This window comes from Dioscorea cayenensis, chromosome 11 (assembly GCF_009730915.1).
Source record: "Dioscorea cayenensis subsp. rotundata cultivar TDr96_F1 chromosome 11, TDr96_F1_v2_PseudoChromosome.rev07_lg8_w22 25.fasta, whole genome shotgun sequence".
NCBI lineage: Eukaryota > Viridiplantae > Streptophyta > Magnoliopsida > Dioscoreales > Dioscoreaceae > Dioscorea > Dioscorea cayenensis.
In genome coordinates this window covers 18858292-18882036 of record NC_052481.1, presented here as the reverse complement: position 1 = coordinate 18882036, position 23745 = coordinate 18858292, and the positions used below count along the sequence as shown (strand labels likewise).

Here is a 23745-nt window from a genome sequence, read left to right as displayed (position 1 = left end):
TGTACGAAACGCCGTTTTTTCGATGTCAGAGGATCAGATGCATACCTGATGGTAGCCAGAGTGGAGATCCAGTTTAGAGATGATGGTGGCACCTTCAAGCTCATCGAGCATCTCCTCGACTATTGAAATGGGAAACTAGTCACAAATGGTGATGGTGTTGAGGGATACTATAATCGAAGTAGAATCGTCAAGTGCCATCTTTCGGAGGAGGACAAGAAAATGTGGAAATTAACAACAAATGGTGTGTCCTCAGTCTAGTCTTTCTATAATTTTCTGAACAATGGTGGACTAAGATATTGTTGGAACTCTATTATCTTAAAAGGGCAATGCCCAAAGAAGATTAACCTATTTAACTGGTTGGCGTGGGACAATAACATTATTACTCTTGAAAATTTAGCTTTTTTGAAGATGCAACCTCTTACAACCGACGACATGTGTTATGTGCCATGTGGATGTAGAATCGGTCGATCATCTCCTCATTCAATGCCCTATGGCTTTCTACATCTAGAATTTCTTTTGCCAACTCCTAGGGATTTGCAATATTCCTCGCTCTCTTAAAGATTTATGGGGAGTTTGGAGGAAAAATATTAGAAAGCCCGTTATTTTTCTCTAGGATTTGCTTGTGAGATCAATCATGTGCAACATTTGGCTTGAAAGAAATGCCCACATATTGCTTATAATTGTCTCCTGACTGCATCCATTATTGTTAAAATTGATCACATGCTCCTTTGTGGTTATCTGCAAGTCCTGACTCTAAGAAGGTAAGATTAGAAGAGCCAATGGCAAAAGTCAATTACTACAAGAAATTTGGGTATTCTCTATGTTATTGTTCGCTACGTAGTAACTTTCGTAGATAAATATGTACCATTATCTACGATTTATATATTTTGTAGGGCAAAATATACATTATGAGGCGCCAAATATTTTCCATCCGCGGGAAGATCATGGCCTACGAATGACTTTTAGTAGCTACAATTAATTTTTGTAGATAAAACAAAACACTTTTATCTATGAAATATATCGTAGCCAAAAGATATTATAATTTTGGCCACGAATTTTGAAACATAGGTAATAGTTTTGCTTTCATCTACGCATGAAACCGTAGGTACAAGTATATTCTAGTATCTACGATTTGTAGATTTCGTAGGGCAAAATAAATGTTATGAGGCGCCAAATATTTCCAATTCGCAGGAAGATAATGGGCAACGAATGATTTTTAGTAGCTACAATTATATTTTGTAAGTAAAGAAAAACCCTTCATTCTATGAAATATATTGTAGAGAAAAGTGATTCTAATTTTGACCACGAATTTTAAAACGTAGGTAATAATTTTGTTTTCATCTACACATAGAACTGTAAGTACAAGCATGTTCCATCATCTACGATTTTTAGTTTTTGTAGGGAAAAATAAACATTATAAGGCACCAAAAAGTATTTGCCATTCGCTGGGAAAAATCATGGGCTACAAAATGATTTTTTTAGTAGCTACAATTAGTTTTGTGTAAGTAAATAAAAAAACACATTTTACTACGAAATATATCGTAGAGAAAAGATATTCTAATTTCATGTACATTAATTTTTAAGTATTTTTAATACACATTTAATTCTACAAATAATTAGTATTAAATCAACATGACATGTGGAAGATGGCCAACCAATTATAGAAACATTAAAAATAAAAAAATTGAATGAACAATTTGACATCCCCAAAGCAATATATTGAGAAAAGGTTAACATCAGTATTCATTAAATCAAAGTTTATTGCAACCTTAAATGATAATAATAAATTATAAGAAATGTTAAATATCCAATCAAACATATAATGTGGTTAAACATAAATATATATATATATATATATATATATATATATAAAAGTCCTACCTAACAAACCAATGGGTAGAGTTGGGTGTATATGAACTTATCTGGAACCAAGAGAAATCTATTGGGCATTAATAATAATAATAATAATAATAATAATAATAATAATAATAATAATAATAATAATAATAATAATAATAATAAGGTATACACATCATCATCATCATCATCATCATCATCATCATCATAAGGTATACTAAAGAATAGATCCAGTAACACCATGAGTTAATATTATAATGGAAAGATGTTTGTTATATGTTGAACAACCTCATCATCATTAATATATTTTTATGCTTTTCAAAATTTTCATTTTCATTATTCTAAATTTATAACAACCTAATTTATTATAAATTTTGACATTTATTTTTGTAATATGCTATATTGAATTAAATATAATTATATCAATCAATAATTTAATATTATAATTAAAAAATAGTTTAATATAATATAAATTTATAAACTATACTAAAATATTTAAATAAAGTTGCATGCCCATGATCTAGTTTTTAAAGAATTCATATCTTTTTTAAAAAAAAAAAATTAAATCTAACCAATAGAAAAAATATATATCCAAATTATTTATATTATGTTCTTCCAAATAATATAAAAAGTCTTATTTCACTTAAAAAAATAATGTATAAAAAGTTAAAATAAATAAATTTCCTTTTTTAAATTTTGGCCCTCTTTAGATATTTGTTCTTCTCTTGCTCATTGTTCTCCAAAATCTAGGGTTTTCAATCTCTCATCCCTATTGTACTCATTTTGCTCTTCAAAGGTTTTCAATCTCTCATCCCTTTGTGCTCCTTTTGCTCTCCAAGGATTTTATCATTACATCTCTTACTAGTGAGTGGTTACATTTATGAATATCTTTTTTGTTTTACGCCAAAATCAGATTTGATTTCATCTCTTTTAGGGTTTCTTTAGGTTTTGGAGTTTGCTTGGCATGGGAAGCTCTTGGCTGCAGTAACCAATTCCGATTTCATCTCTTTTATGCTGATTTTAATTGCTTGCTTAGGTATGCAATGCTTCTCGTTTTAATCCTATTTTGTTGATGCTAATGAGGTCCCACTTCTCAAGTTTATTTTGTTGCTTGGTTTATTAGATTACTTTAGTGGAAGTGATAGGTATGGTCTTCCATGTTGGCATTGTTCTTGATTATTTACATGTTTTAGTCAAAAGTCTAAGTGCAGGGTCTTGTCCGTGCTAAGCTTGGCTGAATTTATATTTTTATGTCCTTGGTTTGTGATAGTATAAGATACTTCCAGTTGTCTTCCACATGCTTCTGTCAAGTAACATAGATGCTATAATGTGGACCCTAGTTCTTTAATAATAATCTTGAAGCCTTTTAGTTCTCTTTTCTCTCTATATCTCTATGAGGACCACAATTCATTACATTAAAAGCTTTTTGATTTAGTTAAGGATGAGGCCTTGTGTGAATCAATGAAACAATGCGTCTCTCTTTCTCTCACTCCCACTCTCTCTCACTGTAGAAAGAGAAATAAATGAATACTTATTTATGAGCAATGAGAAATTGAGCATCAATGCATGCATGCATGAATAGAAGCATTTAAAGCAATGGACCTTATCAATGAGAATTCCAAACATATGAAATTCGTATGTGCATGAGTTTAGATGAGGCAAATTTGTCACCTGTTTTCCCATGCTTTCAAATCATTGGGAGTTTTATAGACTATGTTGGAGTTTGAATTCTCAAGAATGTCTTTTCCATTAATCATTAGTTAGAATAGAGAAATGCTCACATATTAATTTTTTTTTAATTCTCTAGTTTATACTAGTATTTTAATATTTCAGTATTGGTTGATGTGTTATCTAACAATGATTTTATATGTACATAAGTATTGGTTGATGATGACCATAATGACGATGATATTAATGATGACTGTGATGATTAGTTCACGTATTTGCATAAGCTTTTTATTTGTGTAAGATTTAATGTACAAATTTGGCACACATATTTTTAATTGCATTTTGTTTATGTTGCTTAAAGTTGCATGAATATGTTAATGATACCTTTTACGAATATGTTATGATGATTACGAGCTTATTTTTTAATTATTTTAATGTGTTCACTTTTTTTAATTATTGCAGAAATATGGCACCAGGACGTCAAAGAAGTAATAAAATTTCAAGAGTTTCTCAATCAAGTAGTTTGCAGCAAGAGGAAAGAATTATTGAGTCACAACAACATGTAGTTCCATCAGTCACATCTACACAACCATCTTCTAATGCTTCACTTCAAGCCGATTCTTCTGGAAATTTTTGTTATATATTTTACATTGAGTTGGTGTGATTAGTAGATAATTGTGATTGCTTATTTGATTTTAACTTCATAGCATTTTTGTATCTTCTTTTTATTTCCATAGCTTCTAGTGTGATAAAGAAAAATTGTAGAGGTAAGACATGGGGGTGTAATCTGCAAAAATTGGTGAATTCATCAAAAAATAGGCTTCCTATTCATATAGACCTGGATCAAGGTAGACCATTGGATTCGGTGCAATCTGCAAAGCTATAAAATGAAATAGGTATTATTGCTCGGACTTATTTACCTTGTCCACGATCAATCAAAAAACTTGATTGGGAGGAGCACATAAAGCCGACATTTGATCGTCTTGGGGTATGGTTTATATTAAGTAACATACGGAGTTTGTGTATTCTTGTCTGTTCACAAATTTCTTTTTTTTTTATAGATGAAATTGAATGTTATTGGCATTGAGACAAATCCGAGGATAGCTGATTGTATTGTTGACATACTAAAAAATAGAATTAGAGATCATCGTCAATCATTGAAGAAGCACTATTTGACCTTTCCAAGCTATGAAGATGCAAAAAGGAAGAAACCCAATGAGTTTATTACTCAAGAGAATTGGGAGGATTTATGTGATTATTGGAACAATGATAAAACTAAGGTACGTGTATTTTATTATTAATGATTACAAATAATGGATTTATATATTTTTTATGTCAATAATCTATTAAACTTTTGTTTTTAAAGGAAAAGGCTGAAAAAGCAAAAGTTAGTAGATCATATATGAAAACACCTCACAATCAAGGATCTAAATCCTTCGTTGTTGTTCGTCATGAGCTCGTAAGAAACGAACTTAATCTTTAATCTTATTTAATGTGTAATTTTTACATAATCACTTCATTTTTTTTATAAAATAGATGAGGAAAGATGATGAAACCGGAGAGCAACATGAGTGTCATAGGATTGAATTGTACAAAAGCACACACTATAAATGTGTTGTAACTAAGTAAAGGTTTTTGACATTCATTTTCCTTATTGTGCAGTGAAGATGAACAAGGAGATCATTCAGACTTTGAGTATTATATGGTTGTTGGATTCTTTTCGAGGTTTGTCATATTTGATATTTATCAATTTATTTGTGCATAACAAAATTGTTTTTGAAAGTAACATTTGAATAGAGAGTTAAGGCTTCAAATTTCTAACTTAAATATCTAATACTGGTTGGTAACCTTTTTTTAATTTCTAATTTTATTACAGGAAGTTAGGTGTTGTTAATGAAGAAGTGGTTCACCAATTGGCATGGGTTATTCTCTTTTATGATACAAGTGATGGAGATCTTGTTTGACATTAATACTTTTGTTTTTGATACTTGGCATTAATGATTTTGGAAATAGTTTTTGTGGAGAAATGGTTTGGTTGATATTGTTCAATTAAATATTTTCAAACAAATGGTTGAATGAAACATTTAATTCTTCAATTGAGTATTCGTAGGTATTTGTATGGATTCAAACTTTTTGAAATGAATATTTATAGGCACACTTTTGGGTCCAATGTTGCTACGATTTTTGATATTGTAGAGAAAATAGAGAAAAGTTAAATCTTTTACTACGCAAATAATCATGGCTAAAAAGTTAAAAAAAGCATGAAAAAATCACTACGACATTGAAAATTGTAGACAAACATCACTATTTTCTACGGCAAAAGTTGTAGCTAAATTTCAAATTTGCTACGTTTTGAATATCGTAGACAATGAACACTTATTTGCTACAATAACATAATCGTAGGAAAAGGTCAATCATTACCTATGATTAAATACTCATAGAGAAAAGATTATTCATTATCTACAATTAAGTAATCGTTATAAAAGATCATTCATTACCTACGATTCAATAATCGTAGGTGAGGATCATTCATTACCTACAATTATACTAATCGTCGGGAAAGAAAGGAACCATAGCCTACAATTTTATTCATAGCCAAAATGTTTTTTCCTCTACAATTTCTCTACTTTAACAACGAAATTCCATCCATTTTTCTATGAAAACAAACGTTGAGAAAGAAGTTACTTTTGGCGACGAAAACATAAATTCGTAGAAAAAAACTTTTTACCCTACTGTATGCTTCTCTACGATTTGGTCTACGAGTTAGTTTCGTAGAAAATAATTTTTTCCTACGATTACATTATATTTCGCTACGAATTGCTTTTGTAGATATTGGTCACATTTCTTGCGTAGCCTTGAGTTTCTTACTTTTAGAGATTTGGCACCGAGTGTCCCTCCTGAGCCCATCCTGTACCCTGGTGAGAGTTAGCTGATGGCAGTTTGTTCATCCCTAGAGGATCTCATTCTCTAGGGCTTTTGTGGTCTGGTTGCAGTTTGGGACCACCCTGGTGGTTCAGTGTTTCATTTTGTGGTCCTCCATTTTTTTATCATGTTAACCCTCTCGGGGTGGTGTTTGTTTTAGTTTGTACTTCTCTTTTTAATGAATATGGTTTATCCACCTTTTTCAAAAACTATTGTATTTTCAATCAATGCCTCTTGACATCAATTTCAATCATAATTAATTTTTATCATATATTGTTTTTTTGGTTTTTTTTTTGCCTTTCTGCAATCTAAAACACAAAAAGACTTGCATTAATTGGAAGATACTCATGAGATGATTATCAAATGAAGTACGGATTTTATCAGTTGTTCCTTGATTGTCACAGTTAATGATCCTCCACTCCATTGAGAAAGTGCCTAATCAACCCTGATTCTCTACTTTGCAAGGGGGCCCTAGCTACCTTGCTAGTCCTTGTGTACTCCACATCCCTCGTAGTTCTTTTTACGTGTGTCTAACCATCTATGATGGTTTGATAGCTTGTCCTTCTCTCTACTATATATGATGTGTGTTGTTCCTCGCTTCTGTCTGTTACGTCTTATTGTAAACTATAGCAATTGTTGAATTATAATAAACTATCTTCTCTCTTATTTTGACCATCTTCTAAGCACTAGCTTTGTCCTTGTTGGATTCTTTGAATATATTTTAAGTGATTTATTCACTATTTTTATGAATAAAAAAACAAGTTTCTTTAAAACATATGATCTAACGTAATAAAAGATATTTAATAATAAAAAATATATTTATTGCAAAATTATCGTATATACATATCAATGGTCCTCATATATATATATATATATATATATATATATATATATATTGTATGTGAGCTTTCTGGGCACATGTACAAAGCTTTGGTAAAATATTCATAAAATATCAATTTTAAACTGATAAGATAAGAATTATTATAGGACTAGGATAAGATCAATTAGTTAGGATAAACTGCTGAGCTGGTTCATAGACCGCATAATTGGTAGGGTTGAGCTTAACATGGTCTCTGATATATATATATATATATATATATATATATATATATATATATATATATATATATATATATATATATCACCATGGAGATGTCGGACAGAAGACACTTGGAAGCTCCGGTTTATCTTTGTCACTAGGAATCCGGGTTGTTATTATCATGCCTCTTGCAGGGCTTTTGGCAAACAAAATTTTTATTTTGTCCGGTTTCGTATAATGCCTTGCTTGTTTGGAGGTTTTGCATGGCTTTGTAAAGTAGGGTTTTACATAAAACCTTGCTTGGATCCAAGGTTTTTTACATAGTATGATTTATGAGGGTAAAATGGAGGTCAAACCTCCATTTTACCCCCACTTCTCAACCCTCCAAATTGGGGGGGTTGGGAGGGTTTTATATTTTCATTTGACTAAAATGCCCTTTTACACTTTTAACAATTACATACATGTCTTATATTTTAACTCACTCCAAACTAAGAATTTGGTTTCACTTGACTAAAGTTTTACTATTTATGGTTATAACTTAATTATAATAAATAAAATTATATTATTAAAAAGTTATGTTTGATATGTATATATTTTAACATTCAAAGGGTTTTTTTTGTAATTTTAATATATAACTTTACCTTACCTTACCTTCAAACCAAGCACAACATGGTTCAAAAACTTTCATTTACTCTACCTTTATCCCAAGCAAAATATAGTTTACAACTTCATTTATCATACCTTATTATACCATACCATACTTTATAAAACCTTCCCAAACTTCTAAACAAGCAAAGCATAAATGTTGGGTTGTTGTTGACTTTGGCAACAAGGGTCTTGTCTTTGTTTCATCTTACTGCTAAAAGTAATCGATGGCTTTGCTTTATGTATATATATATATATATATATAAATATCAATAAGGTACAACTTTCAACTATTGTTGGAAGAGATAGTTGAACTCTCTATTTCTTATTTGTTGGGAGATGAGTTACCACCAATCCTAATCATTCATTGTATATACATAATAATAAATTAATTAAAAATTATACTGATAATTAAAAAAATAAAATAATGACACATATCTTTACATGGAAACCCCAAAATTGTTGAAAACTACAAACTAGCTGAGAAGACCAATTCACCATGTTAAAAATTAAGTATAATGCTGATTTTGTTTATTGGAATGATCACATAAATAAATCACACTGCTAAAAGTTTTCAATCAAGTCAAACAAAATTTGGTTCACAAACTCTAACATAAACTTTGGTCTTGTTCTAAGAATTGAAAACATAGAATTTAAAATTCCATTCACCTCATTCATATGAGATGCCATTTAGTATAACAAATCTTTTTACTCCCAAGCTCTACTTTTTTTTTTTTTAATAATGAAGTGGAAAAGCCACATATAATAAGCAGAAAACATAAAAACATAGTACAAAAACATACGACAACAACACACACAGCAGAGTAGAAAATACAAGAGATAAAAAAAACTAAAACATCAACTACAAGTCCATCATGAGTGGAGAAACAAAACATAAAAGGCATCAGACGGGACAATAGCTAAAAATACAAAATATGGCACAAAAACAGGAAAAACTAGTAAGCTAGACAATACGATGAGAACCGCTACACTCCCCTCAGTTGTCAAAATCACTCGGGCCACTCTGCAGTATTCTAGGGCCCTCTTGAGTATAAAACTAATTTTCTGCAAAGTTGAGGCTTTTTTTAATTATCGGGATAATCTCCCCGCCCCCCCCAATTTAGTACTTTCAACATCTAGAGTTATATTTACCTAGGTAATAAGCATAGCAACTTTGTAGATAGTAGAAAGATGTGAAAGTGTTGTGCAATTAAAAAAATATGATTGTATCTAAATAGTCCAACATATTGCCTAAATAAGCATATTGAGCTAACTCGGGCCTAAAGTTCAAGAAAAGCATTGTTGAGATAAGCTACTAGTATTAACTGAAATTCGTGAATTGTGAGAAAGGTTTTTTTTTCCCCTTGAGCCATCTATTAATCTAGAACAAAGTGCTCCTTGATGGAAAAGTGGGTTAGCAATCTAGTATGCCTTTCTTAAAAAAATGGCTTCCCATTTAGTGAAGCATTGAATAGATTATGGTATTTCAAACCTGCTATAGTCGAAAGAAACTACTAGAAACCAACACCAAGTATTCCTTGAGAAAAGTTTCCACCACCATTTTTCAAGAAAGGCATGGTTGAAATCTTGTAAGTTCTTCACTCCCCACTCCCTTGCTCTCTCGACTTGCATATTCGCAACCACGAGACAAGCTAAAATTTCGAGTGGGATTACTGAATTTACTGTTGTTTCATAAGAAGTCCCTACTAGTTTTATCAATCTCTTGAGTTACCTATCTTGTTAGTTCAAATATTGACATCCAATAGGTGGGGATGGTTGAGAGCAAAGAGTTAATTAGTGTCATGTCTTCCCTCAGCAAACATGTATTAGAGTTTCCAGGAAGCGAGCTAGGAGATTTCTAATTGCTTGAGTGAGAGTTAGCCAATCTTGGTGTCAAGGGCTTTAAACCAAGATAGGAATGCTTAAGTAGGTAAATGGGAGTTACATAGCTAAATAATTAAGCATGAGAGTTCTTGATGGGTACGGTAAAGTGCCGCACTTTCAGAGATCTAGGCCACTTTTAAGGAAGTTGATGGTTAATCCAGAAATGCCTTCCAATAGGTAAAGGATGAGTTTAAAAATCCTTAGATCTTCAATACCTCCAACCGTAATTAGGAGCAAATCATCTGCATATTGTAGGTGACACATCTTCTCATGCATTCCAAGCAAGATTCTATTTAAGATGCTAGATACGAGAACATGGTTAAACATTGCACTAAGTACATCAACTACTATGACAAATAGTAGGGGGAAGAGTTGGTCTCCCTGCCTAAGACCATGTTGATATCAAATATAACCAGTTGGGGTCTCGTTAATTAAGCTTTTTGCCTTGGATGTGTTAAGGGCCGTTGAGCCATCAAGAGGTTACCAAATCTACATGCAACGAGTAATTATCGGAGGAAATCCTAGTCCACTATATCAAAAGTTTTATAAAATCAACTCTCAAGATGTATCTGTTGCGTTTTTTAATACTTGATATTGATTCCTCTGCAGCGATGATATTACCTATGATACTCTTGCCTTTTATGAAAAACGATTGAGTAGGATCAATTACAGTGTCTATAACTCTACTCAAATGGTTCGTTAAAAGCTTTGAAATAATTTTCTCGGAGTTTTGGAGACTTATCAGTCAATAGTCAACTATAGTGTAACTTCAGTCTTTTGGAGGATAAGAGCAATGTTTGCCCAATTTAACCTCTCTAAGTTGGCTCTCTTGCTATAGAAATTGTCACATAAATATGCTAGGTCGAGTTGGATAGTTGATCAATGTTTTTGGAATAACATCGTCGAGAACCTACCTAGACCGATGCTTTATCCGCACCTAAGTCAAATGTGGTTTTTTTTTTTAATCTCGGCCCGCGTCAATAGGGTAGATATAATAATCAATTGAAGAAATAGGAGAAACATGGGAAAGAAAAGTCGCTTGAGAATTAAAATTTTATAATATTCAGCAGAACCTATTGAGTTAGAATTAAATTGATGTATGAAACAGCCCATTATGGTCTCATATGAATAGAAATGAACTGAGACGGTCAACAAAAAGGTGCAACTAATTAATTCTAAATAAAAGTAAATGACAGAAAAATAAAACATCCTTTCAAGTGTTGGACATGAGAATTCATATATGAAAGTGCAAAACCAAAAATTGCTGAAAGTATCGATCTTTTACTGAAACTGCAAGTCATATAGTACAAATTATGGACAATTTTGATTTACAAAGAATGACCAGCAATTGCCTTTAAAATGCGGATGCCGATCATAAGGAGAGACACAGATTTATTGGCTTAGTAGATTGAGAAGAGAGACTCTGTTTTGGATTAGTCTCCTGTAGAGAGACTCTAGTTCTATCTCAAGCCCTTCTAAGCTACTCATAATTTCTGCCAATTGATCTTGTGCCTTCACCACTCTCAAGCCATCAATATCTTTGCATGAAACACACTCATACATTGAATTGAAGGAGAAATCTCTGCAATTTTCATCTTCAAACTCTTCGCATGTCACCTTCTTCTTGTGCAATGCCTTTGAGACCAAAGACCACCTGCTGCTTTTCTTTGTGGAGCTTGGAGGTAAAGAAGATGCAACTGATTTTAAGAGAGAAATGGTGACTTCTCTAGCTTCAGTGAACATCTTAGATACTGTGGATTTATGAGAGTCCTTCCCATCCATTTGCTTCAATGCTTTTACACAATTCTTGATACTCTTTCTTGTCTTCTTATCTGACTGAATGTGATACTGTTGCTTGCTTTCATTGGTCATGCTTCTCTTCCTTCTTAGAACCATCTCAAGTTCTTTGGCATGCTCCTTTGTCACAGCCAAGGTGTCCTTAATGACGCCACAGAGCTCTACCAACCTTAGAGAAGCTTCCAACTCCTCTTCCACCCATATCTTCTCTTGAGAATGAGAAAGGGCTTGTTGGTTGCTAGGCATCTGAAGTAGCTCCTCAATGCAGCCATAGAAAACACTAAGACTGCTCAATGATTTACAGATCATCTTTGGTGACACCATAGCACAAGCTTTTAGCTTGTTCAGTTCTTCCTCTGCTGTCGATATCATGGGGTGGGATCTTGTTGGCAAGCTGTTTGATCTAGCATGGAAACCTTGGTCTGCCATTTATGATGTTCTTCTCTTCAAAGAACAAGTTGATCTAACAACCCTCTCAACCCATCTACTTATACCAACAGCTAGCACCCAGTAATGATCAACTAGATTATATGGGAAACAACAAGAATCATAATCATGTGTCACCTTTAAATCTGCTTGCTGGCACTGATCAACTTGTAACACATCTCCCGGGCAAGTTGCTACCAAATAATCTTTTTTTACTTCCTGTATTATTGAATGAACCTGGCAACTCCTGATCATTATAAGTTCTGCTTGTCTCACTTCTGGCAGGAACCAAAGCCACAGATCACTTAAAACAATTTGCTTTGGGTAGCGTGGCTGAGTAGACACCTCATGATATATATTATAAGATGCACGAGCACCAAATTGTCTGGTTGTCTCTCCAACAAGTCAGCCATCAGATTGTTTATAACATGATTAATAATTGATTATCTCATCTGCCACTCGTGGACTCATAATGCAGCAATGGACGATGGTGGAGGTTGTTATTTATGAAAAATTTAATGAAGTTATCCATTGTCCCACGTACCGGACTTCGATGTCCTCGTTTTAACAAGCAAATTAATGCTTCTGTTGAGCATAGCTTTTCTTTTTTTAATAAAATAAAATAAGTGTATCTCTGGGCCTTAAAAAAAACAGGGTGATTGGGGATTTATCACTAATAAAGATTTTAACCTTACCCTTCCTAAGAAAGTAGCATTCATTTTTTGGAAAATGATATGAAGTGGGGAAATAAGGGAAGTGTCACACTTTCCTGAAGTGGGGGAAGTAATATTATTTCCAGTAGTTATAGTGTTCATTTTCAAGAAAGTGAGAATAGAACCAGAAAATTCACGTGTTGAAAGGAGTTCAATGAGTTCAAAAAAAAAACTTTAAAAGTAAAAGAAAGTAAATTTTTATAGATTGGCTCACTTCCCCCTGCTTTAGTAAAAAAAATTACGTAAGTGGATAATCCACTTCAGTCAAAAGTGGGGGAAGTGCCACTTCGCCCACTTCTGGACAAATGAACACCAGAAGTTAGGGGTAGTCAGACTGCTACAATGATGGTGGAAAATCTATACAGACATGAGTTGGTGCGGTGCTAAAATCATCCAGTTTAATTACTACCACAATGTACCAATATGGAATCTTTACCATAGTAGCTCTTCAAAGATGTTCTACTTTTGGAGATTCTTACGGAGTTGTGTTCTAGTCTTAAGGTCTCACATCTCTACTATCACTAGCAATGGGGCATCTATCTTATGTTGGTGGGAACGTTAGGTTAACAGCTGTGCGCCCATGTATAAATGGCCCAAGGAACTCAAGAATTTAGCATACGATAAACACAGTTAAGACTCTTTTAATGTCAGCCCTAAATCCTCTCCTTAAGGGAAGACCTCTTATCCCCTTTCTGCGAAGACTTTTTGGTCTTCTTGGAGGCCCAAACAGCTAGTTAGCCTCCTTAAGGAATTTATGGGACTGTTGATTAGAGCTATTATTTGGAGTATTTGGCTTAAATGAAATGAGTGCATGTTTAACCACATTTCACTTGAAGCTTGAGGAAGTGCCTAGTATAGTGAGATGCAACCTAGATTTCCTGGGCCCTGCATTGATGAGGCAAGTGATCCTATGGAGGATGCTATTGTCATGGATGAGGTCTACTTTGATTTGTGATCCTATCCTAAAGCTCCCTTGGAGATTGTCGTAGTGATATACTTTGTGGCCTCTTCACTAAGCAAGTTTTCTATATATTTAGAAGAAAACTTATGTGAAATGTAATTGGTGAATTCATATAGGTCACCATTGAATTTTTAACACTTATTTTGAAATGAGTAATTTAATGAAAAATGTAAGGGCATTATGGGAAAAGATGTTATACTTTAATATATTTTTGAGACATATATCAAAAGTCCAATGGACACTACACTAATTACATTTATTGTACTGCATCTAAGTGAATCTCTTTTATTTATACGTTATGTTTTGTTCTACTTTTATTTTTTTTTGTCATTTGTGAATTATCCTTTCCATTGCTAGTAGAAGCATTGTTTACTTCTTGCTTTTGTACATTATAATTTTATTTTTTTAATATATTTGTGGTTTATCCATTTTATCACTAAAATAAAATATGTGTTCAAAAGCACAAATGTCTAGCCAAAACATAGTAAAATATTAGTCAAGTCTTTAGTCATATTTTCTCTTTTGTTTATATATAAATACGAATAAATCATGGATTGAAAGCATAGTAAAATATTGGTAATGTTTGAATTAAATAGAAAATAAATACCCACTTTCCAACTGAAAGGTGGTATTCCTCACTTTCAACTTTAGTTTTTCCCCTATTAATTATATGTATTTATGAAAAAAAAATTGGAGGCCCACATGATTTCCAAGAACGGAGAAGCCACTATCTGGTGGATCATTTTTTTTTTTTATCAAGGCTATAAGCATATGTTAGTATTTCTATCAAGTATGAGTTAATATCTCCAACACGCCTATTAAAGGGTGTGCAGCGTGAGTTAATGCCTCAAACACCCCCTCATCTAGTGGGCGCATTTGAAAGAGGTGCAACATTACCCATAAGGTAATTCCTCTAACAAAGATTTTAATCACTTGAACCAAATGACTTTGGCGGGTCAAATTTTGTGTATCTTTGGGAACTTGTGTAGCATACATAATAAATGTTCTAATAATAATCATCTTGTGCATAGAAAAGTTAGTCATATCATTAGTTTCACCGTACTTTCATAATTTGATTTAGCTCATATACTAAAAGCACCCAAAATTGTCAAAAGTAAAGTCCATGGTCAACAGAAGCCTTGCTTGTTGTCAAGAAGGAGCTGAACACTACCCAAGGAAGGACAATGCAGAATCTAACTTCTTGACTTATCATACTCCCCTAGGTGGCTCCTGCCATTTTTGGTTAGTATTTTTTTACTGTTGTACTTGACTTCTTAAGGTAGTTTATATATTATTTATTTTATCTAGGCTGCTCCTGCCATTTTGTATTCCAAATCTTTTTATTTAATTTATGTGGTTTATTTATTTTTATTTAAAATAAATTATAAAAATAATGTAAACTACATTAACACTAAAAGGTATGTTTGAATGGAGGTAATAAACACTGTTAGAATGAGAATTATTATTAATAATAATTTATACCTATATTTGGATGCACAATTGTTAGAATTAAAATGGAGCATGTAAAGAATGAATAGGGGTAATGTAGAGACATATTTATTTTGTTTAAAATTGGAAGGAGTGACACTATTTGAGAAGGAATGAATAATATTAAGTTTTAAATGACATTTTTGCCCCTTTCAATAGTTAATGAAATAACTTTTAAAATTAAATAATTAATTATAATAATTAAATTAAATAATAATTAAAAAAATTATTATATATAATTATAATAATAAAAGTAAAATGACATTTTTACTCGTAAAAGTAATAATTAATTAAAATAAGATATTTAATGTGAATATTTAATTATAATAATTATTTTTAATAATAATATTCAAAATACTCTTTAAATAAAAAATTTATTTATCATTAATAATAGGTAATCGGATTTATATGTATCAATTGTATAAAAGTAGTTTTATCACTTTTTTTTTCATTTCCAATCAAATATCTGTCCCACCAAACACAGTTTTGATTCAGATTTTTAATTCTACAGTGTCATTATCATTCCTTTTTCTATAACCATTACATTCTCATTTTATGAACCAAATGCACCCTAAACATTTTTTTTTCTTAGGGGCATTATCACGAGATAATTTTAATCTACTCCATGGTTTCTTACTACTTTGGTCATTAAAGTCTAGATTTGTTGGAAAGAAATTGCTATGTATCTTCTAACTAAATATTGTTAATGTAATTTCCGCATATTAGTTGAAGATGATAAACTAAAAAAATTTGTCTCCCTTGTCAAGTATAGCCTTTTATAAACTAAATATCATTAATTACAATGCACATATGTCATGTTTATATCATTTTAATAACCATCCTGCCTCAAGGTTTAATGATATAACAAAACATTATATGTTTATATTCAAATCATACGTGTAAGCACATATAAACTCCCCCCCAAACCATTTTACATGTTTAGCTAGCCATATACAAAGTATTTTACAGCTCCATTTGACACTACTGCATTAAGAAATTATGGCTATAAATATGGGTCATTTTCGTTTTAAAAAAGCAACATCCTTTCACCAGCAAACTTCATTAATAATTTTTTTTCGTCTTCTATCTTTTTATTTTGTGGTTTGTTTATTCTTTATTTGTAGTATTCTAAACTTCATTGAGAAGTTCCAACATGTTGATTAAAAAATAAAATTAAATAAACCACATATATAAACTAGCAAAGTTTTTTTTTTTTTTTAAATAATAAACTAGCAAAAGTATAACAGAGACAGTTCACTAGAAGTAAAAACCGGCAAAGTACAGCAACACATTAGTTTTTTTAATCAATTTATTTTGGTTTATATTCAAAAAATTTATTTATCTGTTTATTTAAAGAAATTGAAGAAACTAAAAAAGGTCTGAATCTTTTACTGAAGTCAGGTCATGCATTACTACATCCATGAAGAAAGTTGATGTACAAAGATGACCAGCATTTTCCTTTAAAATGCGGTGCTGGCCAAAACTCATAATTAAAGCATATGAATACACTACAAGCTCAGAAGATTGAGAAGGGAAACTCTATTTCGGATGAGTCCCTTGTAGAGAGACTCAAGTTCCATCTCAATGCCTTCTAAGTTACTCATCATTTCTGTCAAATGATCTTGTGCTTTCACCATCCTCAATCCATCAACATTTTTGCATGAAACAAACTCATATATTGAATTCAATGAGAAATCAATGCCATTTGCATCCACCACCTTCTTCTTGTGCAATGCCTTTGAGACAAAAGACCATTTGCTGTTCCTGTGTGTAGAACTTGGATATAAAGAAGAAGCAACTGACTGTAATAGAGAAATGGTTACATATCTTGCCTCATTAAACATCTTGGCTATTGTTGATCCATCAGAATGTTTATCATCCATTTGCTTCATTGCTTTAAGACAATCCTTGATACTCTTTCTTGCCATCTTAGCTGATCGAATGTGGCCCGGCGCTTTGCTTTCAGTATTCAAGTTTCTCTTCCTTCTTAGAACCATCTCAAGTTCTTGAGCATGTTCCTTAGTCACAGCCAAGGTATCTCTTATGATACCACAGAGCTCTACCAACCTTAGAGAAGCATCCAACTCCTCTTCCACCCATTTCTTCTCTTGAGAATGAGAAAGAACTTGTTGAGTGCTTGAAAAGTGAAGAAGGTCTTCAATGCAGTCATAGAAAACACAAAGACTGCTCAATGATTTGCAGATCATCTTTGGTGACACCATGACACAAGCTTTTAACTTGTTCAGCTCTTCCTCTGCTGAGGCTATCATTGGGTGAGATCTTGCAGGCAAGCTATTTGATCTGGCATGGAAACCTTGGTCTGCCATTTTTGATGTTCTTCTCTTCAAACAAGAAGTTAATGTGGAAACAATGACAAGAAGTTGATCTGATTAGCTCTCTCAACCCATCTACTTATACAAAGCAGCTAGCTCCTAGCAATTAATGTCCAATTAGATTATACAGGAAACAACAAGAATCATGATCATGTGTCACCTTTGTATCTCCTTGCTGGCACTTACCAACTTGTAACACATCTCCCAGGCAGGTTGCTACCAAATAATGTGTGTTTATTATAACTTCCTGTATTATTAAATGAACCTGGCTAATCCTGATCACTATAGATTCCGCTTGTCTGTTGCAGGAACCAAAGCTACAGATCACTTAAAACTATATGCTTTGCATTGCGTGGTTGAGTTAACTCCTCATGATAATATAAGATGCACGAGCATCAGATTGTCAGGTTGTCTCCCCAACATGCCATCAGGTTAGTTACCAGATGATTAATAAATGATTATCTCATCTGATTCTGAGTAGAGCTCTCGTGGCCTCATAATACAGCAATGGGCTATGATGCAGGTTGTTATTCATGAGAAAATTAATAATGTCAACCATTGTCACATTAATTGGGATCCATTCTTGGATGTGCTTGTTGGAAACAAGCATTGGCAAGATAAAAGAACTGTCAAGAAGCACACGTGTGGTCAAAACATTAGTGTGGAAGTAAAATTGGTGAAGAAAATAAAAGTTGTCAAACAGGAAGTGTAGAGAAATAGTAGACAATTACACTTGAATCAATTTAAGAAACAATGAAAAATCATAAAAATTACAGTAAAAGAAATTACCTGTGTGCACTCTTCGGAAGAAGGTAATGAGAATATCACACTGGTAAAAAAGTCATGATGATCTTAGATAGAAAAAGTCATTTCTCTTGCTTCCTTCAGTAGCACAACCACCATTCAGAGTGGGATCTTCATCCAGAGCAAAATAAGATCCACATTTACAATCCATCATCCTTTGAGGATTTTACTGATGTTTTTGTTCACCATCTTTGCTAAACGAACATAAGTACAAGCATTGCTTTCAGCTTTTCAGAAATCATGTTTACTTTCCTCCGGCAAATGAACTGAAGATCTAGAATATGTTCTCTGGCTGCAACAGGTTATATCTTGTTGTGCGCAGCGTTGCACAACCAGATCGGTGGATGAAACCTGTATGAAATTGGAACAATACAAAACAAGAGAAGTAGAAAACAAAATGCAAGTAAACAAACTACACAAGACTAGATGTACGTGGTTCGGCAAAGATGCCTACATCCACGGGGAGAATGGATCGATTCTTGATTGATTTTCTCACAAGAGAGCACACCCTTACAACCTTGAACTCATTCAAGAGCTTCTGCTTCCCACTCACTCAAAAACAAAACCCTTGTTTTTATTTTCTTCTCAAAGAATAGTCTCAAATTCGGGTTACACACAACCCAACAGCATACATAAGCAGAAACCAGCCCAACACCACAATGTTAACCCAGCCCAACATCACAATGTTGCCTCGTGATCTGATTTTCCAACAGAAACAGAATACTGACTCTCATAACAATTCTCCACCTCGGCGAAGATTCAAGAAATCTAAGCCGACACAACCAAGAAACCATTCTCCCACACATGTCCCAAAGGACCACATCGATCGCACTCACCTTCATGGTCGCCTCACGTACTCCTCCGGGCTAAGGGATCAAGCCATCGTAGTTCTTTTAAAAAACAACTCTGTCAACACAAAGGAAGAATATGAACCAAGTCTAAGCAATGATAGAACTTAGTTCCAGAAACCACTTTTGTCATCATGTCAGCCGGATTATCTCTAGTATGAATCTTCTTCAGCAAGATCTCACCCTCTTCAATAATGTCTCTAACAAAATGATGTCGCACATCAATGTGCTTTGTACGAGCATGGTAAACTGAATTCTTGGCCAAGTTAATAGCACTCTGATTATCACAGTGAACTATGAGATGATTCTGCACAATTCCCAAGTTTGTCAACATACCTCGTAACCAAATGGCTTCCTTAAAAGCTTCAGTTACTGCCATATACTCGGCTTCTGTCGAAGACAAAGCCACAGTAGATTGTAATGTAGATCGCCAACTAATTGGTCCTCCTGCCAATGTAAACACATATCCAGTAGTAGACCGACGTCTCTCTATCTGACCATCATAGTCAGCATCTACATACCCAGTGCACAACTGACTTAAATCCCTTCCTTTCTGAAATAACAAACCAACCTCAACACTACCCTGAATGTAGCGAAGAATCCACTTCACAGCTTCCCAATGTTTCACACCAGGATCATGCATGTATCTACTAACAGTGCTCACTGCCTGTGAAATGTCCGGTCTAGTACACACCATTGCATACATTAAGCTACCAACTGCACTTGCATACGGATAACTTGACATATCCTTACGTTCCTTATCGATTTAGGGAGACATAAAAGCATTCAATTGAAAACTCCTTTGAAAGAGGTATACTCACAACTTTATCAATGTCATATTGACTAAATTTACGTAATATTTTTCCGCAAATAGAGATTTCCGAGATAACCATACTCTTCCAGGCTCCCTGTCTCTCGACAATCTCCATGCCTAGTATCTTTCTCGCTTCGCCAAGGTCTTTCATCTCAAATTCCATAGACATTGTCTTCTTCAAGTTTTCAATCTCCAGGTTGCTTTTAGAAGCAATGAGCATATCATCCACATATAAAAGCAAATAGATAAAAGAACCATCTCGAACCTCACGAAAATAGACACAAGAATCATATGGACTTTGTGTACCCTTGCTTTCAAGCATAAACTCGAGTAAAACCGCTTGTACCATCTGTCTAGGAGATCTGCTTTCAATCCATACAACGATTTCTTCAGCTACATACCAACTTATCATTCTCTGCAACTTTATACCCACTTGGCTGAGCCATATAGATCTCCTCATCTAGCTCACCATGCAAAAAAGCTGTTTTTACATCTAGTTGAGCTAACTCAAAATCAAACTGCGCTACCAAGGCTAACAGGATGCGAATGGAGGAGTGCTTGACAACTGGAGAAAAAATTTCATTATAATCAACCCTTCCTTCTCGAGCGTAGCCTTTTAGCTACTAACCTTGCTTTGAAGCTTAACATTTTCACCTGGAGATCCAACCTTCTTTGTGAATACCCACTTACACCCGATCATTTTCTTCCCCTTAGGTAACTCTTGAAGTTCCCAAGTTTCATTCTTATAAAGAGATTGCATCTCTTCATCCATGGCACTCTTCCATTTACCGTACTCATAACCCTGCATTGCTTCATAATAACTGGAAGGAATACTTTCATCAACAATCGGTAGTGCATAGGCCACCATATCATCAGTAATCCTCTTTGGAACACCGGCATTTCTCTTAGGTAATCTAGTTGCAATTGGACCCTCATCTATAGGATCCACATGTTCTATATCCTCAACTGTCTCATCATCTGTCATGTTATCAGAATGTGTAACACTCGGACCTATATTACTTGGATCACCTGATACAAAACTATCTTGAACATGTGGAGTACTTTCAATCTCCACCCATTGTAAATCCTCCTTGTTCTTGCTCTCCACCTGCTGAGATTGTTCACGCTTCAACATAGAAGCCTCATCAAAAGTCACATCCCCTCGCCGTAATCAATTTCTTCACCTCCTGGATCCCACAATTTATAACCTTTCACACCGCTTTGTAGACCCATGAACAATGATTTCTTTTTGACGAGGATCCAACTTACCTTCTGGACATGATAGTAAGTCGGACACCCAAACACACGAAGAGAATTATAATCTGAAACAGGTTTCCCAGACCAAACTTCCAAAGGACTCTTGCCATTAATCGCAGTTGAAGGCAACCTGTTAATAAGGTGACAAGCATATGTAATAGCCTCAGCCCAAAACACTTTGCCTAAACTAGCATTAGACAACATACATCGAACCCTCTCCGTGAGAGTACGATTCATGCGTTCGCCACTCCATTTTGTGCATGTGTCTCTCTCACGCTGAAGTGACGCTTTATACCCTCTTTCTGACATACTTGCAAGAACGGATCATTCTTGTACTCTGTACCATTATCTGAACGAAGTACCTTGATCTTTCTGCCAATTCGGGTCTCAACAAGCTTTTTCCACTTCAGGAAGATTTCTAGAACTTCATCCTTATGTTTCATGGTGTACACCCACACTCGCCTAGAAAAATCATCAACAAAAGACACAAACCAATGCTTGCCTCCCCAAGATGCAGTCTTGGTCGGTCCCCAGACATCTGTGTGAACATAATCAAGAGCTCTACTTGTATTGTGGATAGCCGTGCCAAACCTCATATGCCATATTCTCGTGATCTCTCTAGCTTTTGCTTCGAAAGATCGAAATACTCACATCCTCAGAATCGTGTTACCCTGTAGGAAGTACAAGTTTTTCCTTCGAGTACCTTTTAGCAACACCATTGCACCAGATACAACCTTTAGAATACCATCCTCGGGCTATAAGCTTGTAACCTTTTGCTTCTAAAGAGCCAAGTGAGATAAGATTCTTCTTCAAGCCGAGAACATATCCCGACATCCTTCAACTCTCTTATCATTCCATCAAACATCCTCAAACGGATACTACCTATCCCCATAATATGAGCGAGGGTTGATCATTCCCCATCACTACAACACCCTGATTCCCCGCTCTTTCACGATTAGAAAACCATTCCTTTAAAGGGCAACAATGATAGGTAGCACCACAATCTAAAATCCACTCAAGAGTACATACTAACATAACAAAACCATTGATGAAACGGATAAAGAGTAATCGTAATCATTATCTACACTATGTGCAACATTTGCCTCAGTGTCTTTACCTTTGTCCTTTTGCTTAACCTTGGGACAATCTTTCTTCCAATGTCCTTTCTCATGACAATAGGAGCATTCATCCTTCGCTAGGAATTTGCCTCTTGACTTCGAGCGAGGCTTACCACGCACCACCATAGCCTTTCTTCTCCTTTTGGTCTTCCTCTTGTCATCAAGACCTCCGTGTTGAGCTCTTCCATTCTTCTTTGTCCTTCCGCATGCTCGCATGATTCAACAATGCCGCAGAGATCTCACCATACACCGACCTTGTCTTTCCCATATGTAAGTGTAGTAGCCAATTGTTCATATTCGTCCGGCAACGAATTTTAGAAGACATACGGCCTTGGTTTCATCACTTACATCCACTCCAAGATTCACCAAATCAGCGATAATCTTAGTAAAATCATTCAAATGCTCTGACATTGAAATACCTTTCCTCATATCTATTCGATAGAACTTCCGGAGTAGATAATTTTGATTGTGGATAGTCTTTGTCAAGTACTTCTCCTCCAATTTTTGCCAAATCTCCTTTGGCGATGTATCATTCATCACAAGGTATTTGATTTCTTTTGCCAAGCAAGATCTTATGATTCCACACGCTCGTGCATATTCATCTTCTTCCAATCTCTTCTCATCCATATCTTGTGGCTTTGTCCTCTAGAACATCTTCTAGATCTTGTTGACATAGAGCATCAATTACCCTCACACCTCCACATACCCGAAGTTGTTGGTGCCCTGTAAATTTCTCCACATCAATCTTTGCTTGACTGAAAAAAACATTGTCTTGGTTTCCCTTTCAAATCCTTCGGACTTGTTGACATCTCTTCACCAATCTTTCATGCACCAAATCAACTCATCACTACACTCTTTGAGGAATTTCTTCAAACACCTTCGAAGCAACTCCCCAAACTGAGATAGAGCCCTTATCTTGAACTCAATGAAGAAACCCCTAGAGAAATTTCTTCAAAAAACACCTTCAAGAAACTCAAGATCGAGCCAGGAAGCTCTGATACCACTTGTTGTGCAGGTGCACAAACCAGATCGGTGGATGAAACCTGTATGAAATTGGAACAATACAAAACAAGAGAAGTAGAAAACAAAATGCAAGTAAACAAACTACACAAGACTAGATGTACGTGGTTCGCAAAGATGCCTACATCCACGGGGAGAATGGATCGATTCT

The 23745-nt window shown here is 34.3% G+C and overlaps 1 protein-coding gene across 1 annotated transcript; it reads right to left on the bottom strand.

Annotated features, from left to right (window-relative positions):
• Positions 1-11181: 11181 nt before the first annotated feature.
• LOC120271695 lies at positions 11182-18513 on the bottom strand. The gene is made up of 3 exons (XM_039278374.1): positions 16910-18513; positions 12307-12542; positions 11182-12234 (listed from the first exon to the last, which is right to left on the bottom strand). The coding sequence occupies exons 1-3, from the start codon at positions 17725-17727 to the stop codon at positions 11408-11410; spliced, it is 1881 nt and encodes a 626-aa protein (XP_039134308.1). The 5' UTR covers positions 17728-18513; the 3' UTR covers positions 11182-11407.
• Positions 18514-23745: the final 5232 nt, after the last annotated feature.

Bases quoted from the DNA above. Each gene is read 5' to 3' on its own strand.
- LOC120271695 (XM_039278374.1), bottom strand. From the start codon at position 17,727: ATGGCAGACCAAGGTTTCCATGCCAGATCAAATAGCTTGCCTGCAAGA. The intron at 12,543-16,909 runs GTGTATTCATAT...AATTGTTTTAAG, and splicing joins CTCAATCTTCTGAGCTTGTA to TGATCTGTGGCTTTGGTTCC. The intron at 12,235-12,306 runs GTATAAGTAGAT...CATAAATGGCAG, and splicing joins TTACTGGGTGCTAGCTGTTG to ACCAAGGTTTCCATGCTAGA.